Source organism: Schistocerca piceifrons, chromosome 2 (genome assembly GCF_021461385.2).
Source record: "Schistocerca piceifrons isolate TAMUIC-IGC-003096 chromosome 2, iqSchPice1.1, whole genome shotgun sequence".
Taxonomy (NCBI): Eukaryota; Metazoa; Arthropoda; class Insecta; order Orthoptera; family Acrididae; genus Schistocerca; species Schistocerca piceifrons.
The window spans coordinates 37,989,943-38,014,790 of NC_060139.1; the positions used below are offsets into that span (position 1 = coordinate 37,989,943).

At 43.1% G+C, this 24,848-nt stretch overlaps 1 protein-coding gene across 1 annotated transcript in view; it reads right to left on the minus strand.

The window, feature by feature from the left end:
- The window catches only part of LOC124774895 (protein yellow-like), a 78,607-nt gene that overhangs the window by 36,747 nt on the left and 17,012 nt on the right, over positions 1-24,848 (minus strand). Inside the window, exons 2-3 of the mRNA XM_047249554.1 lie at positions 24,579-24,782; positions 17,388-17,563 (exon numbers count right to left, since the gene is read on the minus strand). Of these exons, the coding sequence (XP_047105510.1) occupies positions 17,388-17,563; positions 24,579-24,780 (378 nt within the window). The 5' untranslated portion in view covers positions 24,781-24,782. The remainder of the gene's footprint in view (positions 1-17,387; positions 17,564-24,578; positions 24,783-24,848) is intronic.

Below are 24,848 nucleotides of genomic sequence, written 5' to 3' on the forward strand. Positions count from 1 at the left end.
AATTTTGCGAGGATGTGGTTCATCTGTAAATGAGACCGCTTTGTTGTTGTTGTCTTCAGTCCTGAGACTGGTTTGATGCAGCTCTCCATGCTACTCTATCCTGTGCAAGCTTCTTCATCTCCCAGTACTTACTACAACCTACATCCTTCCGAATCTGCTTAGTGTATTCCTCTCTTGGTCTCCCTCTACCATTTTTACCCTCCACGCTGCCCTCCAGTACCAAATTGATGATTCCATGATGCCTCAGAACGTGTCCTACCAACCGGACCCTTCCTCTTGTCAAGTTGTGCCACAAACTCCTCTTCTCCCCAATTCTGTTCAATACCTCCTCATTAGTTATGTGGTCTACCCACCTAATCTTCAGCATTCTTCCGAGGCACCACATTTCAAAAACTTCTATTCTCTTCTTGTCTAAACTATTTATCGTCCATGTTTCACTTCCATACATGGCTACACTCCATACAAATACTTTAAGAAACGACTTCCTGACACTTAAATCTATACTCGGTGTTAACAAATTTCTCTTTTTCAGAAACGCTTTTCTTGCCATTGCCAGTCTACATTTTATATCCTCTCTACTTCGACCATCATCAGTTATTTTGCTCCCCAAATAGCAAAACTCCTTTACCACTTATAAAACACTAATACGACCAATTCTTGAGTACTGCTCGAGCGTATGGGATCCCCATCAGGTCGGATTGAGGGATGGCATAGAAGCAATTCAGAGACGGCTGCTACATTTGTTACTGGTAGATTTGATCACCACGCGAGTGTTACGGAAATGCTTCAAGAACTCGGGTGGGAGACTCTGGAGGAAAGGAGGCGTTCTTTTCGTGAATCGCTACTGAGGAAATTTAGAGAACCAGCATTTGAGGCTGATTGCAGTACAATTTTACTGCCGCCAACTTATATTTCGCCGAAAGACCACAAAGATAAGATAAGAGAGAGCAGAGGAATATAGGCAGTCATTTTCCCTCGTTCTATTTGGGAGTGGAACAGGGAGAGAAGATGCCAGTTGTGGTACGAGGTACCCTCCACCACGCACCGTATGGTGGATTGCGGAATATGTATTTAGATGTATACGTAATGTCATTTGACGTCTATCCTACTTCTCTGACCAGCTTCGAGCCTCACCCACGTGTCTGTGAGTGTTGGAGCAACATGGTAGAGTACACGTTTGCAGAATTCACCGACAAGATTCTTCTGTATGTCGATGCTCACGGTAATTTAAGAGCTGCTCGTCACCTTTATCAAGATCGTTATGCACAACGTCCGCATACCCTTTTCGCCACAATTACGCAACGACTTCGAGGAAGGGGTACTTTCAACGTCGGCACGATTGACTGTGGAGTCCAAGGAGACAAAAATGGTTCAAATGGCTCTGAGCACTATGGGACTTAACTTCTGAGATCATCAGTCCCCTGGAACTTAGAACTACTTAAACGTAACTAACCTAAGGACATCACACACATCCATGCCCGAGGCAGGATTGGAACCTGCGACCGTAGCGGTCGCGCGGTTCCAAACTGTAGCGCCTAGAACCGCTAGATCCCAAGGAGACACCGCACACCCGAATTGGAAGAGGCCGCACTGGACCCTGTTGAAGAGAAACCGTCAACAAGTATACGAGCAATTCCGAGTGCAATGTATGCTGCTCGCAGTACCGTCTGGTTTGTTGTGGATGACCAACAACTACATCCATACCACCTCCAACAACACACACCACCTCTAACACTCACAGACACGTGACTGAGGCTCCAGCGAGGTGAGAGAGAGTTAGGATGGACGTCAAATGACATCAGCCAGTCCGACGTGACAACCATCCACCGTGACTACCCTACTGCAAACCTACCTAGCGAACATGCTTCAAACGGCTGTAGCACGGAGACGGATACAGGCTAGAAGGCAACATTTGAATAGGGAAAATGACTGTTTGTTTGGAGGCGTAAAAAATGACAGAGATATCTAGGATTTACCATGTCTTTTTATTGTATTCCTTTCGAGTAACTTGGCTAGAACATAGGAAGATTGTAAGACTTCTAAGATTTTGTTTTATGACTCAACACCACAGCAACCGGTGTATTCGTTAAGAAGAATAAAACGACAACGATCCTAAATCTATGTGTTACTTTTGTATCTGAATTTAAAAGTAATCAGTATAGAAACAACAGAAATCTGATCAGTTTAAGACTTAATTATATCATAAAAAATGAGCTTCATTTATACTGTTAGGCTCAACCAACAAAGCTGTATTTGTAGCATCAGTACACTTTTAACATCGAAACATTTTTGTTGTTGTTGTTGTTGTTGTTGTTGTTGTTGTCGTCTTCAGTCCAGAGACTGGTTTGACGCAGCTCTCCATGCTACTCTATCCTGTGCAAGCTTCTTCATCTCCGAGTAACTACTGCAACCTACATCCTTTTGAATCTGCTTAGTGAATTCATCTCTTGCTCTCCCTCTACGATTTTTACCCTCCACGCTTCCCTCCATCGCTAAACTGGTGATCTCTTGATGCCGTAGAACGTGTACTACCAACCGGTCCCTTCTTCTAGTCAAGTTGTGCCACAAACTCCTCTTCTCCCCAATTCTGTTCAATACCTCGTCATCAGTTATGTGATCTACATATCTAATCTTCAGCATTCTTCTGTAGCGCCACATTTCGAAACCTTCTGTTCTCTTCTTGTCTAAACTATTTATCGTCCATGTTCCACATCCATACATGGCTACAGTCATACAAATACTTTTAGAAAAGACTTCCTAACACTTAAATCTATGCTCGATGTTAACAAATTTCTCTTCTTCAGAAACGCTTTTCTTACCATTGTCAGTCTACATTTTATATCCCCTCTACTTCGAATATCATCAGTTATTTTGCTCTCCAAATAGTAGAACTCATCTACCACTTGAGGTGCCTTATTTCCTAATCTAATTCCCACAGCATCACCTGATTTAATTAGACCAAATTCCATTATCCTCGTTTTGGTTTTGTTGATGTTCATCATATATATCCGCCTTTCAAGACACTGTCCACTCCGTTCAACTGCTCTTCCAGGTCCTTTGCTGTCTCTGAGAGAATGAAAATGTCATCAGCAAACCTCAAAGTTTTAATTTCTTCTCCATGGATTTTAATTCCAACTCCAAATTTTTGTATTGTTTCCTTTACTGCTTGCTCAATATACATATCGAATAACACCGGGGATAGGCTACAACCCTGTCTCACTCCCTTCCCAACCGCCGCTTCCCTTTCATGCCCCTCGATTCTTATAACTGCCCTCTGGTTCTTGTACAAATTGTAAATAGCCTTTCGCTCCCTTTATTTGACCCCTGCCAACTTCAGAATTTGAAAGAGAGTTTTTTTGTATATGGAAAAAATTTTACCTGGTATATGGTCAAGCGACATCCGTAGTTCAGAGTAGTTAGACGAGAATCAGTTTTGATGTATGCATTAAAAGATTATTGACAGTGAAATAATAATAGTTATTCCTTTTTGTGTAAACAGTAACACTGCGGTAAGTCTAATTAGCTGTTACTCAAAGATAAACTGAATAGAGATCTCATAATAAAAATAAACTATGTACACATACAATGTCAACCTGCAGCCTCACACCGTACGGTAGTTCCCGCAGTATAGATGTAGAGGTACTTCGGTAATTACCTCGATCAACCCACTTTCGTTATTTAGTATAAACTAATAACCACAGGGCAAAGGCGTTTTTATTTCCCACCTAATACGGTTGAAATAAAATAGTCTTCTTGTGACTGTTGTGGGATGTGCTTCCCATATAAGGGACAAAAGGTTCCGTTTAGGCATCCCTTCCGCAGCAGTGAAGCAGTGATATGAATCAAACGGAACGTAATGATAAGATGTAATGGAGAATGTACTGCAACACCGACAGATGGTCTGCTAGCTGTAATTGGAGTGCGTCCATTGGACTTCATTGTACACCAGAGGAAAAAATTGGTAGTAGCATTTGTCAGAAAATCGTTTAAATAAAGAACAGGAAAGAAGGAAATTGACAATTTAACTGGGAAACATACGAATCAGTAAGAGTAACCTCTCATGTTTTAGCAAACGCAAAAATGAGGCTGAAATTGAAATATCTGCAACCAACATATGAATTAACATTTTTCCCACTGGTCATGGGCAGCACCCGTGTAGTTGTAACAGACACGACTACGCCATTGAACTGATTACCGGATGTGGCTATGAAGAAAGGGTGGGAACATCTGAATGCGTGATCTTTGAGTACCTAACATTGGTACAAGTTGGCTGACTCAGGTGTCAGGCATCTGTTAACCACTCAGAATATAAATGACATAGTAGCACACCATGACAGGCATAAATATTAGCTAAATTATTTGAGACCACAACTGCCATGGTTCAGCAACAGTATCCTAGATCTCAATACATTGTTTTCAAAAGTAAGGTCGGAAACGCAATGCTCTTAGGCATTGTGCATTCCGGGAGGGATTACTGCAAAAATTCCGAGACTATAAATTTTAAGAAGGCTGAGGTAACATAGCAATTCTTCAGACATACGTGTCGTCAAATTACCACGAATAGAAAATAAAAGAAATTACAACTCATCACAATGCTAACCTGCCTTCGGTTTTCGCAGCCGGCCACTGTGGCCGAGCGGTTCTAGGCGCTTCAGTCTGGAACCGCGCGACTGCTACGGTCGCAGGTTCGAATCCTGCCCCGGGCATGGATGTGAGTGATGTCCTTAGGTTAGTTAGGTTTAAGTAGTTCTAAGTTCTAGGGGACTGATGACCTCAGATGTTAAGTCCCATAGTGCTCAGAGCCATTTGAACCTTCGTTTTTCGCACGTTCCATTTGTGAATGGAACAGAAAAGACGGAAAATGGTGTTGGTACCCAAAATTCCATATGCCATACACCACAAAGTGTCTTGAGTAACACTAATGTAGTTGTAGAATACCTAGGGATATTTTATTTTTGGTCTTGGAGTGTGTCAGAACGATGTTAATTGTTACGGAATACGTTTTGTACATTGATGAGACAAAACATTACGAATTCCTGCTTAATAGCTTGTTTGTCCGTCTTTGGAACGAAATACATCACTGACTCTGCGTATCAGGTATCCGACTTTTGTTGGTAGGTTCGTGGAGGCATGTGGCGTTGGATATCTACACACAGGTAATGTAATTCGCCTAAGTAACGGGCCGCTGATCTGCGTATGCGGTGATGGTGCCCAATAGCGACCCAGATAGGTTCCACAGGATTTACATAAGGCGAATTTCATCGCCGGGACATCGACGTGAGTTTACTACAATGCTCCTCAAACCACTACAGCACGGTTCTGACTCCGAGACACGGACACTTCTACTGACGAAAGATAAAATCGCCGTTGGGGAAGACATCCAGTATAAAGAGATATAGATGGTTCGCAGCTATCGGCGTGTCTTCAGTTACTACAACAGGTCCCACGAAAGCGCAGGAGAATGTTTCCCACAGCATAACACTGCACGCTTGGAGCCGCCGTTCACCTCGATGACAGCGTTTGTGGAGACGACCATCGACCTAGTGTAGCAAAAGTGTGATCCAGCCGAAGAGCCGACACGTCTCCATTGATCGACGGTCGAATCCCGATGGCCCCGTGCCATCACATTCCTGCAGCTGGTGTACCTAGCCCTCTTTCTTGCGCTCAAGTCTAATTTTTGTGGTTGGTAAATACAATTACATAAATTAGTTTTTCTTGCTGGAACGTGTAGTAAAGCGGTCACCATGTAAATGAGTGTGACAATTTTACCACTACAAGTTTTGGGTGAAAGACTTTACTGTTTTTTTTAGATGTAAAAAACATAAATAAATAAATAACTCGCAACTGCTACGTGGAAAGATGACGGACACTTCTCTCATAGTTGAAACAGATACCTATATATCCAAACACTATGTCTTTCCTCGTAAAACGTCTTTGTTAATAATTCTAGAGCACTACAGGATAGAAAAATCTAAGGAAGAAAAAGTTTATATGTGTGAGAACATCGTCTTGGAGTTCCGTATTATTCATCTGTAACGTCACCGTTGGTTACAACTCAAGCCAACTATTCTGTGGCTGTTACATCTACTGATATTTTCATAGACTCAGTTTGCATTAAATCTGTTGTAAATAAAGTATTGATCTGTTTTTGTTACTGGTGCTGCGGCATAGAAGAGACAATCACTCCGGATATCATGCGTGTTCGTTGCCCTATCTTAGGTGACAAATGAAATTAAATCTCATTTTTATGCTACCAGCTCTCGCATTCTGCACCTAATAGTATGAAATAGAGTGTCGTTACATTGAGAAAAAATCTCTGAAGAGGCTGTACCATGAAAAATTTCAGAATTCTGCTGAGAAACTACATCTCTGTTGTGAAATAATATGGAACAAATAATTTCATTTATAAATATGAAGTGAATTCTTTTATTTTAAATTGTCAAAAATTTCATACTTTCAATTCAGTACAGTAAATTTGATGCTTGGAGCAAGATAACAGTGGAAACAAGATTTAGGAACGGAAACAGTGTCGCATCTAAAGTGTGGAAATATTTTTATTTTGATGCTGCATTTGAATCTCAAATTATACGAGAAGAAACCGATTTAAATTTTAAATTAACGGTTATGGAAACAAGAAGATGGTGGAAATATAATGCTGCTGGTGAACGTAAAGCATAAATTTGATGCTTCTTATAAGCATTGAGTTGTAATCTAGAAACAAGCTCAATCAATCCTGAACCAAACAGTTCAACGTTAAAGCACAATATCTATCGCAACTGGCTGATAGTAAAAATGAATACTCCCATATTGCGCGCATAAAAATCTAGCTATTTGAATGTTAATGCTGTATAAATACCTTTTTTTCAGTTGTGACAGCAGTTAGCGAAACAGACAGGGAGACGCTCCCACTCACTCAGACACCTATTACTATGTCGCACATCCCATAACTCTGAGTTATGCCCTCTACACGTTTCGTTCTGTGATGTGCTATAATACGGTGACCAGGCAGGATACATTGCTTCTGATTTAGCTGTGATGAACGCTTTACTCACGTGCAGAGCGGTCTATGATGACAGCTTCTCTCGCCTGATCTCCCCGATTCCGTCGAATAGGAATAAAAATAGCGCAGTAGGCAGATACTCCAGATCTAAGATTAATCCATCGCTGAGTGGATTTACTTAAATGTATTTGCTGAAGATTACATAACGTCACCAAACGCTTCTTGCACTGCCTCACAAACCTTCCGTGGCGTCAACCAACGAGCTTATGAAAGCTTTCGGCCCTTATGCCCGCATGTGTGTCTAAATTTGCGCATTCCTTCACGTAGCGCACACACTCCGCAAGGTCGTTTCGCCGCAGCTTATACTAACTGCATATCCAGCCGTAGTTACACCACAGTTAAACTCGTAACTGATGAGATTTCCCCCTATGAAAACGAGAGTGTTTAATAGACTAAACATACGAGATGTCGTACTGAGACTGGTTCTGAAGAAAGTGCTTTAAAAAGTCGAAACAAAATAAATCCATAGGTTTTTTTTATCCTGGAGTCCACAGCCATCTATAATTTCTCCTACGAAGTCACTTTTGGTGAATCTGGCTGTACTCGTGATTGAGATACTTTGTTTCACGAGCAACTGGCTAATTGCAGCCTGGTGCTTTGAGTGTTTGCTTACGGTCTAGTAGGAAGGAGCTGTAGTCGGGTTACGGGCGGCGTTTTGATTTGCACACCTTCAGGGTGACTGTCATTACGTAAAAAAATGTGGTACGTATTATCTTCTTCTTCTTTTTCTTCTGCCTTTCACAGATGAGTCTTATCACCAGTTCGGGGCTCGGGTTCGGTTTTACCTATTAACTTGCCGTCCTATGCCACTGCTTCTTTTGGGCTTGTATTGTAAAGCCATTTTTGGCCTGCGTTCCAGATGTTCCTTCCAGTGTTCTTTACGTTATTTTATTCTGCCATTTACTGCAAAAATATTCAGTTCTTGTCTGATGTTTCAAAAGGAATCCTGTCCAAGTCGGTACAATCTTCGAAACTTCGTAAAAATTATTATTTCAGCGCCGCGCGGGATTGGCCGAGCGGTCTAAGCGCTGCAGTCATGGACTGTGCAGCTGGTCCCGGCGGAGGTTCGAATCCACCCTCAGGCATGGGTGTCTGTGTGTTTGTCCTTAGGATAATTTAGGTTAAGTAGTGTGTAAGCTTAGGGACTGATGGCCTTAGTAGTTAAGTCCCATAAGATTTCACACACATTTGAACATTTTTTTTTATTCCAGCCGCCAGTACGGTAGAAAAGGTACACCCATCACCTTATATAATTTCATTTTTTGTATCTCTCTGTATTTTAATGTTCTGTTTTATAGTGAAACATATTTCTGTAATTTAATGTCTACATCCTTATCTTCATTAAAAGTAATACAGCTCCCTAGGTAAATTAAAAAAAAAATGGCTCTGAGCACTATGGGACTTAACTTCTGAGGTCATCAGCCCCCTAGAACTTAGAACTACTTAAACCTAACACAAGGACATCACACACATCCATGCCCGAGGCAGGATTCTAACCTGCAACCGTAGCGGTCGCTCGGTTCCAAACTGTAGCGCCTAGAACCGCTCGGCCACCCCGGCCGGCTCCCTAGGTAACTGAAGTGCTGAACTCGTTCCAAAACCTGATCTTCAGTTCAATTTTGTTTCGCACTTGATTTTTCCCATGGATGGTGTGGTCTATATGAACATTAAGAAGGGTAGGCGATAAAGAGCACTCTTGTTTTACACCATAGTTTATTAAAAATTTCCCCCTGTTTAATTGTGGACATAAAGTTTAGTGTAACTTCAATTACACAGTTTCTTGATGCTGTTTATTAAGTGATTATCATGTTAGTATATTCCACACTGCTATGAGTACAATCTACACCTACATCTACGTGACTACTCCGCTATTCACAATAAAGTGCCTGGCAGAGGGTTCAATGAACCACCTTCAAGCTGCCTCTCTACCGTTCCACTCTCGAACGGCGCCCGGGAAAAATGAGCACTTAAATTTTTCCGTACGAGCCCTCATTTCTCTTATTTCATCGTGATGATCATTTCTCCCAATGTAGGTGGGTGCCAACAGAATCCTTTCGCAATTGGAGGAGAAAACCGGCACTGAAATCTCATGAGAAGATCCCGTCGCATCGAGAAATGCCTTTGTTTCAATGATTGCCACTCCAATTCACGTATCTTGTCTGAGGCACTATCCCCACTACTTCGCGATAATACAAAACGAGCTGCCCTTCTTTGTACTTTTTCTATGTCATCCGTCAGTCCCACCTGATGTGGATCCCACACCGCCCAGCAGTACTCCAGAATAGGGCGGACAAGCGTGGTGTAAGCAGTCTCTTTAGTAGACCTGTTGTACCTTCTAAGTGTTCTGACAATTAATCGCAGTCTTTGGTTTGCTCTACCCACAATATTATCTACGTGATCGTTCCAATTTAGGTTATTTATAATTGTAATCCCTAAGAATTTACTTGAATTTACAGCCTTCAGATTAATTTGACTCATCGCGTAATCGAAATTTAGCTGATTTCTTTTAGTACTCAGATGAACAACTTCACACTTTTCTTTATTCAGGGTCAATTGCCACTTTTCGCACCATACAGATATCTTACCTAAATCAGTTTTCAATTCGTTTTGGTCATCTGATAACCTTACAAGACCGTAAATGACAGCATCATCTGCAAACAATCTAAGACGGCTACTCAGATTGTCTCCTATGTCGTTAATATAGATCAGGAACAACAAAGGGCCTACAACACTTCCTTAGGGAACGCCGGATATTACTTATGTTTCACTAGATGACTTTGTTCTATTACAACGAACTGTGACCTTCCTGACAGGAAATCACGAATCCAGTCGTACAACTGAGGCGCTATTCCATAGGCACGCAGTTTGGTTGGACGACACTTGTGAGGAACGGTGTCGAAAGCCTTCTGGAAATCTAAAAACATGGAATCAATTCGACATCCTCTGTCGATAGCACTTATCACTTCATGAGCATAAAGAGCTGGTTGTGTTTCACAAGAACTGTGTTTTCTGATCCGTGCTGACTCTGTGTCAATAAATCGTTTTCTTCGAGGTAATTCATAATGCTCGAACCAAGTATATGCTCCAAAATCCTACTGCAAATCGACGTTAGTGGTAGGGGCCTGCAATTCGGTGGATTACTCCTACTTCCCTTTTTGGGTATTGGTGTGACTTGAGCAATTTTCCAGTCTGTAGGTACGGATCTTTCTGTGAGCAAGCAGTTGTATATAACAGCTAAATACGGAGCTATTGTATCAGCATACTCTGAAAGGAATCTGACTGGTATACGAGGTGTGGCTAGAAAAAACCGGACTAGTACTGGTGAAACAATAAAACGAATGCAATAAGGCTGAAAGTGGCGTGGCCTGTCACGTGACTCTCGCTCCGCCTACTGCTCGAGTTTCATCTGCCTCCTGCACTCAGTCTGCCCGTGGCGTCTGGTTTAAGTAGTTGACGTTTTGTCTGTGCGTCGGAAAATGTTGAGTGTACAGAAAGAACAGCGTGTTAACATCAAATTTTGTTTCAAACTAGGAAAATCTGCAAGTGAAACGTTCGTAATGTTACAACAAGTGTACGGCGATGATTGTTTATCGCGAACACAAGTGTTTGAGTGGTTTAAACGATTTAAAGATGGCCGTAAAGACACCAGTGATGACACTCGCACTGGTAGACCATTGTCAGCAAAAACTGATGCAAACATTGAGAAAATCGGTAAACTTGTTCGACAAGATCGCCGTTTAACAATCAGAGCAGTGTCTGAGTTAACAGGAGTTGACAAGGAAAGTGTTAGGCAGATTCTTCATGAAAGTTTCAACATGAACAAAGTGTGTTCAAAAATGGTTGCAAAGTGTCTCACAATTGAACAGAAGGAACGCCGAAGAATGATTTGTTCTGACATCCTGGAAAACATTGAAAGTGATCCCACCTTCTCACAAAATGTTATTACTTGCGATGAATCGTGGTTTTTTACTTACGATCCCGAAACTAAACGCCAATCGATGCATTGGAAAACTCCTGGTTCTCCACGACAAAAAAAAGCACGAATGTCAAAATCGAAATTCAAGGCAATGATGATTGTTTTCTTTTGACATCAAAGGGATTGTGCACATTGAGTGGGTACCAGAGGGACAAACAGTGAATCAGCATTACTACATTAGCGTCCTGGCTACCCTACGTGAGCGAGTACGGAGAAAACGGAACGATTTGTGGAGAAAAAAGTCATGGATCCTTCACCAAGACAATGTCCCAGCTCACAGTGCGTTGTCAGTGAAGACGTTTTTGGCAAAACACAACATTCCCATCTTAGATCATCCACCCTACTCACCTGATTTGGCCCCCTGTGACTTTTTTCTTTTCCCTAAAGTCAAGTCAGCTTTGAAAGGAACTAGATTTGAGACTGTTGAAGCAGTAAAAGAAAAAGCGACGGAAGTAATGTATGGACTTACCGAAAATGATCTGCAGCATTGCTATGAACAGTGGAAAATTCGTATGGAGCGGTGTAGAGACCGAGGAGGAGAGTACATTGAAGGAGATAACATGAAATTGTAAATAATTGTAAATAAATGTGTTTTCCAGCATCAGTCCGGTTTTTTTCTAGCCGCACCTCGTACAGTCTGGACCGGAGACCTTGCCTTTATTAAGTTGTTTAAGCTGTTTTGCTACACCGAGGATATCTACTTCTATGTTTCTCATCTTGCCAGTTGTTCTTTATTGGAATTCAGTAATATTTACTTTGTCTTCTTTGGTGAAGGAGTTTCGGAAAATCGTGTTTAATAACTCTGCTTTAGTGGCACTGTCATAAGTGACTTCACCGTTGTAATGAGCTGTGTCTGACAAAGAAACTGTTGCAGTTTTGTGTAACGTTGGTTCTTGTTTTAAGGTGTGACAGTCGCTTCCTGGGCTTTGTAATGCTGTCCATTGCTTTTGTTGCTCTTCTCTTCCACCGGATTGCACAGGGAGCACTAGAGGGCGGGACGAAATTTGCCGATTGCGCATAAAATGGGGTGTATCCGGTGGAAGTACTGTGTGTTGCGGGAAAAACATCTTCAGCCGAGAGATAAAGCAACGCTTGAACTGAGTGCTTAAGACATATCATTGACAAATGTCTCACAGGTGGGTTGAGACAGTCACTACTCCTTTTGTAAAATTAGATGCACTCATACATTGAAACAAAATATTGCACTGAATGTTACAACGGTTGTAAAATCACTTCCGTACCTGTGGGTAAGCGCAATCATGGGAGTAAATTACACGATGCGTATCCTAAATTTGCTGTCTGTTTAATCAATCAGTACGAGAGAAGTATTACTACTTTGAACACACACACGTATTTTTAACTAAGATGTAAAACCGGAGAATTTTTTATTTATACAGAGGGTGTCGAGGCACATTCTTCCGGGACGGGTAAGAATGGCGGAGCGGGGTAATCTTCTGCGGTACTTAGCGTCCACAACACAGCACCTGTGGAGGAAAAATATCGGCGTAGTAGAGAAGGCGAATGGAAACATTGCCACCTTCAAAATACTCCACTCTGCGATTGACACTGAAACACAAAATTCTTTTATTTTCTTTTTTCTTACTTTGGTTGTGTTACATCGTATGGGATTATTCTGAAGTGGCTATTACGAATTCTCAGAAGGTATTTATAGCGCACAAGAGGATTACCAGAACGATTTCCGGTATCAGTTTACAAATTTCTTGTAGGCCACTGTTCCAGAATCTGCAGATTGTAACCCTGTAATGATGTATTTGATCTCCCTCAAGATGGTTGCAATCAATACTGATCGGTGATTCGTTAAAGACTTGTCACGAAATTTGTACGTTCCTCTCACAGGGCACTGTGAAACATTTGACTAGCCAGTGTGAAGAGGAACAATGTGCTGGAATACGTAGGGCCGAGGACATTTTTTAAGATGAGTCTTATTACATTAACCAGTCGTCTTTTCACCCGATGCAGTATTCTAGTGACTGGTTTCGTCAGCTAATGAAGTCGTTATCTTAGGTTAGACCACAGGTGAAGATTACTGATTTTTCTTTGAATCGTGACACAGTCGACGTCTTGTGGCCAAAAGATAAGTTGCTGGAATCATTTATAAACGACATAGAAACACCGGCTGCCCAAATCATATCACGTAGAAATTTGAGAGGGCTTACATGTAAACTATAATTTAACATATATTTTCCATGCCAATGTGGATACATTACCTCAGAAGTAGTTTTTTGATCTGTTTTTAAATCCGCAGATTAATTTTACGTTCTTTAATTGCAAAGTGACAGACCGCCGTAGGTGCTGAGAAGGGATTAGCTAGATTTTCGGCAGGCATCTGAAATTTCTCGTGAACTGGGGCACTCTTTTTGCCAGAAGCATGAGGGGGTATGGTATTCTTCCCAGACCATTTGGGATGTTCTCACTGAGTTTTTGGCTGTGTTTCCCGATGAATCATGGGGATTTCTCTAAACGCTCGTTTGCCAAACAGTCACGAGTGAGGTACTGTTAGGTGCTGAAATGGTTGAACCAACAATAATGTCCGTGGGCGAGGAACAAACCATGCATCCTGCAACGACAGCACAGGCCAAACACATTTGATAATTTGCAGAGTTTTTTTTATGAAGTGGTTAAACGTGGGAGTACGTCGCAGGCCTTCGTGGAGGGAAGAAGACAGGCTTAGAGAGAGTTGCACGCGTAGTTCTCGATGTGGTAGAGCGGTAGGACGCCTTCGTCGTTTAGGAGGGCACGGTCTTGCACGGCCGTAGCGAAAGCTGAACGGTAGTTGTGACTTCCAATTCAGTAGGCAAAGATTTAGCCAAAGCTAGGTTTGTCACTCGATGAGAGCTATGTGTTTCGTTACGGGACCGTTGTTATCTGATACTGAATGGCGATATACAGTACAATAAGCCGCATTGTCTCAGAGGACCCTGACCTGCTCCATTCTTGTATGTCTTTATGATCATATTTTTAATCTGATACCTCGGGATATTTCACTTTTCTGAAATTGCCGAGAACGTGATAAGCAAGTAGTTTAGGAGATCAAGATGAGAATGCAGGCATTATATGTTTCCAGTACAGTGGTCGAATCTCTGAATTTATCTGACTATAATGAGATTGCTGCAGGGCAGTTATTAGATGAGCCAGAGTAGTGAATTTTTAACCTCGACTCGCGGATTAAAGCGAGGTTGACAACACTCATCGCAAAGTGTTTCACTATGTGGTGGAGGAGTGAGTTGATGCGGGTCCGCCGATTAACCATTACTTCGCCGACAGTAGTCCAAGTACGTCTTGCAGCGGCTGTGTTGGAGATTCCCTCCGCTCAGACATTGGATGTTGTGTTGTCCTCATCATCATTTCATCCTCATCACCGGCGCGCAATGAAATAAGACTTGTGTTTGGCGGCCGAACTTCCCCGAACAGGGGCCTCCCGGCACATCTACATCTCCATCCATACTCCGCAAGCCACCTGACGCTGTGTGGCGGAGGGTACCCTGAGTACCTCTATCGGTTCTCCCTTCTATTCCAGTCTCGTATTGTTTGTGGAAAGAAGGATTGTCGGTATGCCTCTGTGTAGACTCTAATCTCTCTGATTTTATCCTCATGGTCTCTTCGCGAGATATACGTAGGAGAGAGCAATATACTGCTTGACTCCTCGGTGAAGGTATGTTCTCGAAACTTTAACAAAAGCCCGTACCGAGCTACTGAGCGTCTCTCCTGCAGAGTCTTCCACTGGACTTCATCTATCATCTCCGTAACGCTTTCGCGATTACTAAATGATCCTGTAACGAAGCGCGCTGCTCTCCGTTGGATCTTCTCTATCTCTTCTATTAACCCTATCTGGTACGGATCCCACACTGCTGAGCAATATTGAAGCAGTGGGCGAACAAGCGTACTATAACCTGCTTCCTTTGTTTTCGGATTGCATTTCCTTAGGATTCTTCCAATGAATCTCAGTCTGGCACCTGCTTTACCTACGATCAACTTTATATGATCATTCCATTTTAAATCACTCCTAATCCCTACTCCCACATAATTTATGGAATTAACTGCTTCCAGTTGCTGACCTGCTATATTGGAGCTAAATGATAAGGGATCTTTCTTTCTATGTATTCGTAGCACATTACACTTGTCTACATTGAGATCCAATTGCCATTGCCTGCACCATGCGTCAATTCGCTGCAGATCCTCCTGCATTTCAGTACAATTTTCCATTGTTACAACCTCTCGATATACCACAGCATCATCCGCAAAAAGTCTCAGTGAACTTCCGATGTCATCCACCAGGTCATTTATGTATATTGTCAATAGCAACGGTCCTACGACACTCCCATACGGCACACCTGAAATCACTCTTACTTCGGAAGACTTCTCTCCATTGAGAATGACATGCTGCGTTCTGTTCTCTAGGAACTCTTCAATCCAATCACACAATTGGTCTGATAGTCCATATGCTCTTACTTTGTTCATTAAACGGCTGTGGGGAACCGTATCAAACGCCTTGCGGAAGTCAAGAAACACGGCATCTACCTGGGAGCCCGTGTTTATGGCCCTCTGAGTCTCGTGGACGAATAGCGCGAACTGGGTTTCACACGATCGTCTTTTTCGAAACACATGCTGATTCCTACAGAGTAGATTTCTAGTCTCCAGAAAAGTCATTATACTCGAACATAATACGTGTTCCAAAATTCTACAACTGATCGACGTTACAGGTATAGGTCAATATGCCAAACGCTCATTTACATTTTTTGTCTTGCAGCGGGATCGCCGATTCGCAAATACCTGGGACGGCCGGATAAAGAGACTGACGTGAATTCGTGACATCGCGCAGCTATGAAGAGGAGAAGCAGATTATTAAATCTTCCTCCGTCGAAGGGATTACATCCAACATGACTGACTTGACTTAATTCCTTTGGCCCCTATTGGTGCATAGGGCATGCAGGAGAACTCGCCATCCGTCTCTGTCTTTGGCCATTTGCCTCGATTCTGGCCAGGTATTGCTAACTCTTTTTGCTTCCCCTTCCACTGTCCTCTTCCATGTGCCTCTTGGTCTTCCTCTCTTCCTTGTTCCCTGGGGATTGCATTCCAATGCTTTTTTCTCGATGGCTCCATCTGGTTTTTTTAAGGTGTGCCCCAACCAGCCCCACTTTCTCTCTCGTATCTGGTCTTCTATAGGCTCCTCATTACATACTTTTTCTGGCCACCAGATATTCATGATGTGTCGAAGACATCTATTTATGAAGCTTTGTAACTGAGATGTTATCTTTTTATCCATTTTCCAGCTTTCAATGGCGTACAGAAGGACAGACTTCACATTTTTATTAAAAATACGGATTTTTGTTTTGTACGTGATATTTCTATTTTTCCATATTGTATACAATTGTATGAAGGCAGCATTTGCCTTTTTAATGCGGTTTTTCACGTCATCTCCAGCTCCACCATCTTCCGCCACTATACTACCCAGATACAGGAATGAGTTGACAGTCTCCACCCGCTGCTCACCTATTAACAATGGCACCTCCATGTTCTCTGAATTTACGCTCATTTCCTTTGTTTTGCCTATATTTATCTTGATGCCAGCAGTCTCTGCTTCTTCTTTCAGCAAGTTTAATTTAGCTTGCATATCTGTCAGCCTTGGAGCTAGTAAAACTATGTCGTCTGCAAAATCCAAATCCTCCAGACGTTCGTGGATCCCCCACTGGATTCCTCGTCTCATGCCTGCTGTGACTCTTCTCATAAAAGAGTGTAGAACGAGTAGAAAAAGTGTTGGTGACAAAATGCAACCCTGACGGACTCTAGTTGTTACTTTTGTGGGCTCTGTCATATTTCCCTTGTGGAGTACGCAGCATTTGTAGCCATCATATAGATCTTTTATGATGTTTAAGATCTTCTGTGGTATGTCATACTTCCGCAATACCTGCCAGAGCACTTAATGTTTCACCGAATCGAAGGCCTTTTGAAAATCAATGAATGCCAGGTACATTGTTGCTTGGAATTCTTTACTTTGCTCTGAAATGATGCTAAGAGTGTTAATAAGATCAACACAACTGCGTTGTGCCCTAAAACCGGCCTGTTCTTTACGCAGTCGCTTATCAAGAGATTCTTTAATTCTGTTTAAAATAATTCTGGTGAGGACCTTACTGGGCACTGACAACAATGTAATGCCACGCCAGTTGTTACAGTCTGACAAATTTCCCTTGCTGCTTCATAAATAGTTTTTACCATACCTAAATTTTTGAATGTTATTAAAAAAGTCTTTGGATGTGTGACAGACAAGTTCCAAACACGTGAACTTGCTATGCTACGAGGAGACAGCACAGACGTGGCAGAGGCTGCTCTTACCTGCACCCTGAAGACGGAGGTGAAGCCGTCGCAGTTTCCCTGCAGGTTGGAGCGCCAGTCCGGGAAGGGCAGCAGCGGCGTGCTGGTGTCGCCCTTGGGCGGCACCACGGCCAGCGTGGCGGGCACTCCCTTCTTGAAGCGCGGAATCGTCACCAGCATGCTCCACAGGCCGCGCTCTGCAGCACGCGGAAACACGAGTGTGATTCCCTGCTGTGGAACCCTACCCGCGTACCTCACCTACCGCACCTCTTTTTCTTAACATACTCTCGCTGAGTTGCTCTCTTGTCTGTCTGCTTGTTTGATACAAAATTTGCAATTAATTTTGAACTAACTTCCTGTAGAGTTAGAAACTTGAAGTTTGAAACATAGCTCAGAACTGGACGACAATGCAATATTAACTCGTTTTCTCGTTCGTCTGTTCGGTAGGGGCGTGGTTAGTAGTGAGGAAGGTCGGTAATGTCTGACATCTCGGCTGCCCTGCAGGATCTGCGTGTTGTGCAGGAAGTACCAGAATGCGTTCCAGGGTGTATATGAGAGGACGTGGATGGCTGAGCAGAGGCAGGGTGGAGGAATACGTACAAAATATACGACATATGAGTACGCAGGTGAAGCCATGGGCAAAAAGCTAGTATGTACACTGTTGTTGTTGTGGTCTTCAGTCCTGAGACTGATTTGATGCAGCTCTCCATGCTACTCTATCTTGTGCAAGCTTCTTCATCTCCCAGAAATTACTGCACCCTACATCCTTCTGAATCTGCTTAGTGTATTCATCTCTTGGTCTCCCTCCATGCTGCCCTCCAGTGCTAAATTTGTGATCCCTTGATGCCTCAGAACATGTCCTACCAACCGGTCCCTCCTTCTTGTCAAGTTGTGCCACAAACTCCTCTTCTCCCCAATTCTATTCAATAGCTCCTCATTAGTTATGTCATCTACCCATCTAATCTTCAGTATTCTTCTGTAGCACCACATTTCGAAAGCTTCTATTCTCTTCTTGTCTAAACTATTTATCGTCCATGTTTCACTTCCATACATGGCTACACTCCATGCAAATACTTTCAGTAACGACTTCCTGACACTTAAATCAATACTCGATGTTAACAAATTTCTCTTCTTCAGAAACGCTTTCCTTGCCATTGCCAGTCTACATCATATATCCTTTCTACTTCGACCATCATCAGTTATTTTGCTCCCCAAATAGGAAAACTTCTTTACTACTTTAAGTGTCTCATTCCCTAATCTAATTCCCTCAGCATCACCCGACTTAATTTTACTACATTCCATTATCCTCGTTTTGCTTTTGTTGATGTTCATCTTATACCCTCCTTTCAAGACTCTGTCCATTCCGTTCAACTGCTTTTCCAAGTCCTTTGCTGTCTCTGATAGAATTACAATGTCATCTTCTCCATGGATTTTAATACCTACTCCGAACTTTTCTTTTGTTTCCTTTATTGCTTGCTCAATATACAGATTGAATAACATCGGGGAGAGGCTACAGCCCTCTCTCACTCCCTTCCCAACCACTGCGTCCCTTTCATGCACCTCGACTCTTATAACTGCCATCTGGTTTCTGTACAAATTGTAAATAGCCTTTCGCTCCCTGTATTTTACCCCTGCCACCTTCAGAATTTGTAAGAGTGTATTCCAATCAACATTGTCAAAAGCTTTCTCTAAGTCTACAAATGCTAGAATCGTACGATTGCCTTTCCTTAATCTTTCTTCTAAGATAAATCGTGGGGTCAGTATTGCCTCACGTGTTCCAACATTTCTACATATTCCAAACTGATCTTCCCCGAGGTCGGCTTCTACCATTTTTTCCATTCGTCTGTAAAAAATTCGCGTTAGTATTTTACAGCTGTGACTTATGAAACAGATAGTTCGTTAATTTTCACATCTGTCAACACCTGCTTTCTTTGGGATTGGAATTATTATATTCTTGTTGAAGTTTGAGGGTATTTCACCTGTCACATACATCTTGCTCACCAGATGGTAGAGTTTTGTCAGGACTGGCTCTCCCAAGGCTGTCACTAGTTCTAATGGAATGTTGTCTACACCGGGGGCCCTTGTTTCGTCTCAGGTCTTTCAGTGCTCTTTCAAACTCTTCACGCAGTATCGTATCTCCCATTTCATCTTCATCTACATCCTCTTCCATTTCCATAATATTGTCCTCAAGTATATCGCCCTTGTGTAGACCCTCTATATATTCCTTACCCCTTTCTGATTTCCCTTCTCTGCTTAGAACTGGGTTTCCATCAAAGCTCTTGATATTCATGCAAGTGGTTCTCCTTTCTCCAAAGGTCTCTTTAATTTTCCTGTAGGCAGTATCTATCTTACCCCAGTGAGATAAGCCTCTACATCCTTACATTTGTCCTCTAGCCATCCCTCCTTAGCCATCTTGCACTTCCTGTCAATCTCATTTTTGAGACGTTTGTATTCCTTTTTTTCTGCTTCATTTACTGCATTTTTATATTTTCTCCTTTCATCAATTAAATTCAATATTTCTTCTGTTACCCAACGTTTCTACTGGTCCTCGTCTTTTTACCTGTTTGATCCTCTGCTGCCTTCACTATTTCATCCCTCAAAGCTACCCTTTCTTCTTCTACTGTATTTCTTTCCCCCATTCCTGTCAATTGTTCCCTTATGCTCTCCCTGAAACTTTGTACAACCTCTGGTTCTTTTAGTTTATCCAGGTCCCACATCCTTAAATTCCCACCTTTTTGCAGTTTCTTCAGTATTAATCTACAGTTCATAACCAACAGATTGTGGTCAGAGTCCACATCGGCCCCTGGAAACGTTTTACAATTTAAAATCTGGTTCCTAAATCTCTGGCTTACCATTATATAATCTGTCTGAAACGTTCTAGTATCAAAGGGTTCTTCCATGTATACAACCTTCCTTCATGATTATGAACCAAGTGTTAGCTATGATTAAGTTATGCTCTGTGCAAAATTCTACCAGGCGGCTTCCTCTTTCATTTCTTAGCCCCAATCCATATTCACCTACTACGTTTCCTTCTCTTCCTTTTCCTACTGTCGAATTCCAATCACCCATGACTATTAAATTTTCGTCTCCCTTCACTACCTGAATAATTTCTTTTATCTCATCATATGTTTCATCAATTTCTTCGTCATCTGCAGAGCTAGTTGACATATAAACTTGTACTACTCCAGTAGGCGTGGGTTTCGTGTCTATCTTGGCCACAATAATGCGTTCACTATGCTGTTTGTAGTAGCTTACCCGCATTCCTATTTTCCTATCCATTATTAAAGCTACTCCTGCATTACCCCTATTTGATTTTGTATTTATAACCCTGTATTCACGTGACCAAAAGTTTTGTTCCTCTTGCCACCGAACTTCAGCAATTCCCACTATATCTAACTTTAACCTATCCATTTCCCTTTTTAAATTTTCTAACCTACCTGCCCGATTAAGGGATCTGACATTCCACGCTCCGATCCGTAGAACGCCAGTGTCTTTCTCCTGATAATGACATCCTCTAGAGTAGTCCCCGCCCGGAGATCCGAATGGGGGACTATTTTACCTCCGGAATATTTTACCCAAGAGGACGCCATCATCATTTATCCATACAGTAAAGCTGCATGCCCTCGGGAAAAATTACGGCTGTAGTTTCCCCTTGTTTTCAGCCGTTCGCCGTACCAGAACAGCAAGGCCATTTTGGTTAGTGTTACAAGGCCAGATCAGTCAATCATCCAGACTGTTGCCCCTGCAACTACTGAAAAGGCTGCTGCCCCTCTTCAGGAACCACATGTTTGTCTGGCCTCTCAACAGATACTCCTCCGTTGTGATTGCACCTACGGTACGGCTATTTGTATCGTTGAGGCACGCAAGCCTCCCCACCAACGGCAAGGTCCATGGCTCATGGGGGGGGGGGGGGGGGGGGGGTCAGTACCTATAAGATGAAAAACGAAATCCTGGGGTGCATGCAACAGATAATAGAAAATGATCTATTCATGCATCTGTCATGTATTTCTCAAGCTTCACGTTTTTCGTTATAAATCTTACAAGTATTGCCATAGCTATTAAAAATTCACAAGCACAAATTATCAGGACTATCCCTAAGGAGCCAGGAATCCGTATGGAACTAGAAGAAATTATTCTATATTTTAATCCAATTTAAAATGTGTTATATTAAAAATTTAATTTTGACTTGCATTATTGTTTTTAAAAACGTTTCATTCTCCACCGTGAGGGGTGGCAGGGATGTTCGAAATGTGACCCACTGTCACTGAACAAGTTTGACGTATTTTATCGCATGATAGTCTACATCGATGGTGGCTCGCTTGATAAGCGAATGATCTCCCTGTTGTTTGGGTGCAAAATGTGAAAAAATGGGAAGTGTGGGCCACAGATGCTGTGCTTCGGCGTCCTGTGTTGAAAACGACAGAGGAAACTTCATGACAGACTTGCGGCCAAACCAATGATGAGAGGCGTCATGAGGGATAAGCTCAAGTACTGTGGTGTGAATGGTACAGTGCTCAAATGGTTTAAATCATACCTAACTGGAAGAGTGCAGAAAGTTGAAATAAACAGTTCACATAATATGCAAAAAACTGGTGATTTCTTAAACTGGGGAACAATCAAGTATGGGGTGCCGCAAGGTTTGGTCTTGGGTCCTCTGCTCTTCTTAATATACACTCCTGGAAATGGAAAAAAGAACACATTGACACCGGTGTGTCAGACCCACCATACTTGCTCCGGACACTGCGAGAGGGCTGTACAAGCGATGATCACACGCACGGCACAGCGGACACACCAGGAACCGCGGTGTTGGCCGTCGAATGGCGCTAGCTGCGCAGCATTTGTGCACCGCCGCCGTCAGTGTCAGCCAGTTTGCCGTGGCATACGGAGATCCATCGCAGTCTTTAACACTGGTAGCATGCCGCGACAGCGTGGACGTGAAACGTATGTGCAGTTGACGGACTTTGAGTGAGGGCGTATAGTGGGCATGCGGGAGGCCTGGTGGACGTACCGCCGAATTGCTCAACACGTGGGGCGTGAGGTCTCCACAGTACATCGATGTTGTCGCCAGTGGTCGGCGGAAGGTGCACGTGCCCGTCGACCTGGGACCGGACCGCAGCGACGCACGGATGCACGCCAAGACCGTAGGATCCTACGCAGTGCCGTAGGGGACCGCACCGCCACTTCCCAGCAAATTAGGGTCACTGTTGCTCCTGGGGTATCGGCGAGGACCATTCGCAACCGTCTCCATGAAGCTGGGCTACGGTCCCGCACACCGTTAGGCCGTCTTCCGCTCACGCCCCAACATCGTGCAGCCCGCCTCCAGTGGTGTCGCGACAGGCGTGAATGGAGGGACGAATGGAGACGTGTCGTCTTCAGCGATGAGAGTCGCTTCTGCCTTGGTGCCAATGATGGTCGTATGCGTGTTTGGCGCCGTGCAGGTGAGCGCCACAATCAGGACTGCATACGACCGAGGCACACAGGGCCAACACCCGGCATCATGGTGTGGGGAGCGATCTCCTACATTGGCCGTACACCACTGGTGATCGTCGAGGGGACACTGAATAGTGCACAGTACATCCAAACCGTCATCGAACCCATCGTTCTACCATTCCTAGACCGGCAAGGGAACTTGCTGTTCCAACAGGACAATGCACGTCCGCATGTATCCCGTGCCAGCCAACGTGCTCTAGAAGGTGTAAGTCAACTACCCTGGCCAGCAAGATCTCCGGATCTGTCCCCCATTGAGCATGTTTGGGACTGGATGAAGCGTCGTCTCACGCGGTCTGCACGTCCAGCACGAACGCTGGTCCAACTGAGGCGCCAGGTGGAAATGGCATGGCAAGCCGTTCCACAGGACTACATCCAGCATCTCTACGATCGTCTCCATGGGAGAATAGCAGCCTGCATTGCTGCGAAAGGTGGATATACACTGTACTAGTGCCGACATTGTGCATGCTCTGTTGCCTGTGTCTATGTGCCTGTGGTTCTGTCAGTGCGATCATGTGATGTATCTGACCCCAGGAATGTGTCAATAAAGTTTCCCCTTCCTGGGACAATGAATTCACGGTGTTCTTATTTCAATTTCCAGGAGTGTATAATAATGACTTGCCATTCTATATTCACGAAGATGCAAAGGTGGTACTTTTTTCCGATGATACAAGTATAGCTATCACACCCGACAGACAAGAATTAACTGGTGAAATTGTAAGCGATGTTTTTCAGAAAATGATTAAGTGGTTCTCTGCAAATAGGCTCTCGTTAAACTTTGACAAAACACAGTATATACAGTTCCACACAGTAAATGAAATGACCACATTAATAAATATAGACTTCGATAAGAAATCTGTAGCTAAGGTAGAATATTCAAAATTTCTAGGTGAATGCACTCATGAGGGGTTGAACTGGAAAAAACACACTGAAGATCTGCTGAAACGTTTGAGTTCAGCTACTTATGCTATTAGGGTCATTGCAAATTTTGGCGATATACATCTGAGTAAATTAGCTTACCACGCCTATTTTCATTCTCTGCTTTCGTATGGCATCATATTTTAGGGCGACTCATCATTGAGTAAAAGAGTGTTCATTGCACAAAAGCGTGTAATCAGAATAATTGCTGGAGCTCATCCAAGATCATTCTGCAGACACTTATTTAAAGAGCTAGAAATCTTCACTGTAGCCTCACTTTATATATATTCACTTATGAAATTTGTTATTAACAATCCGAACGAATTCAAAAGTAATAGCAGTGTACATGGCTACAACACTAGGAGAAAGGATGATCTTCACTACTCAAGGTTAAATCTAACTTTGGCTCAGAAGGGGGTAAATTATGCTGCCACAAAAGTCTTTGGTCACTTACCTAATAGCATCAAAAGTCTGACAGATAGCCATATAGCATTTAAAAGGAAATTAAAAGAATTTCTTAATGGCAACTCCTTCTACTCATTAGATGAATTTTTGGATGTAGTAAGTAGGTAATTTCCCAACCTCCACAAAAAAAAAAAAAAAAAAAAAAAATTGAGTGTCATGTAATATTTTGTGTAATGTAATATCTTGTATAGACACCTTTTATTAACCTGACACGTTCCACATCATTACGAAGTGTCGTATTCATGATCTGTGGAATAAGTACTAATCTAATCTAATCTGATGTAATCTAATGGAGACTCTATTGTAGATTAATTGAGCACGCCGAGGATGAGGACGACTTACCGCTCTGCCAAGGCTGCACGTCAATAGGGATGGAGTTCCCTGGAACGTAGGAGCCGTTGCGTATCATGGCCTGGCGCGTGAGCTCCGACGGGAAGGCGAAGTCGAGCGTCCGCCAGGCGTTGAGGATGCGCATCTTGCCGGCCGCGCCCACACCCGCCGTCAGGGCTGCCAACAGCAGCATCGCGGCGCCCAGCCGAGTCATCCCTGTCAACAAACCACGTTTAGGTGCGTCCGAAGCCTCTGTAGGGTGGTGCTGGTCGTGGAAGCCCA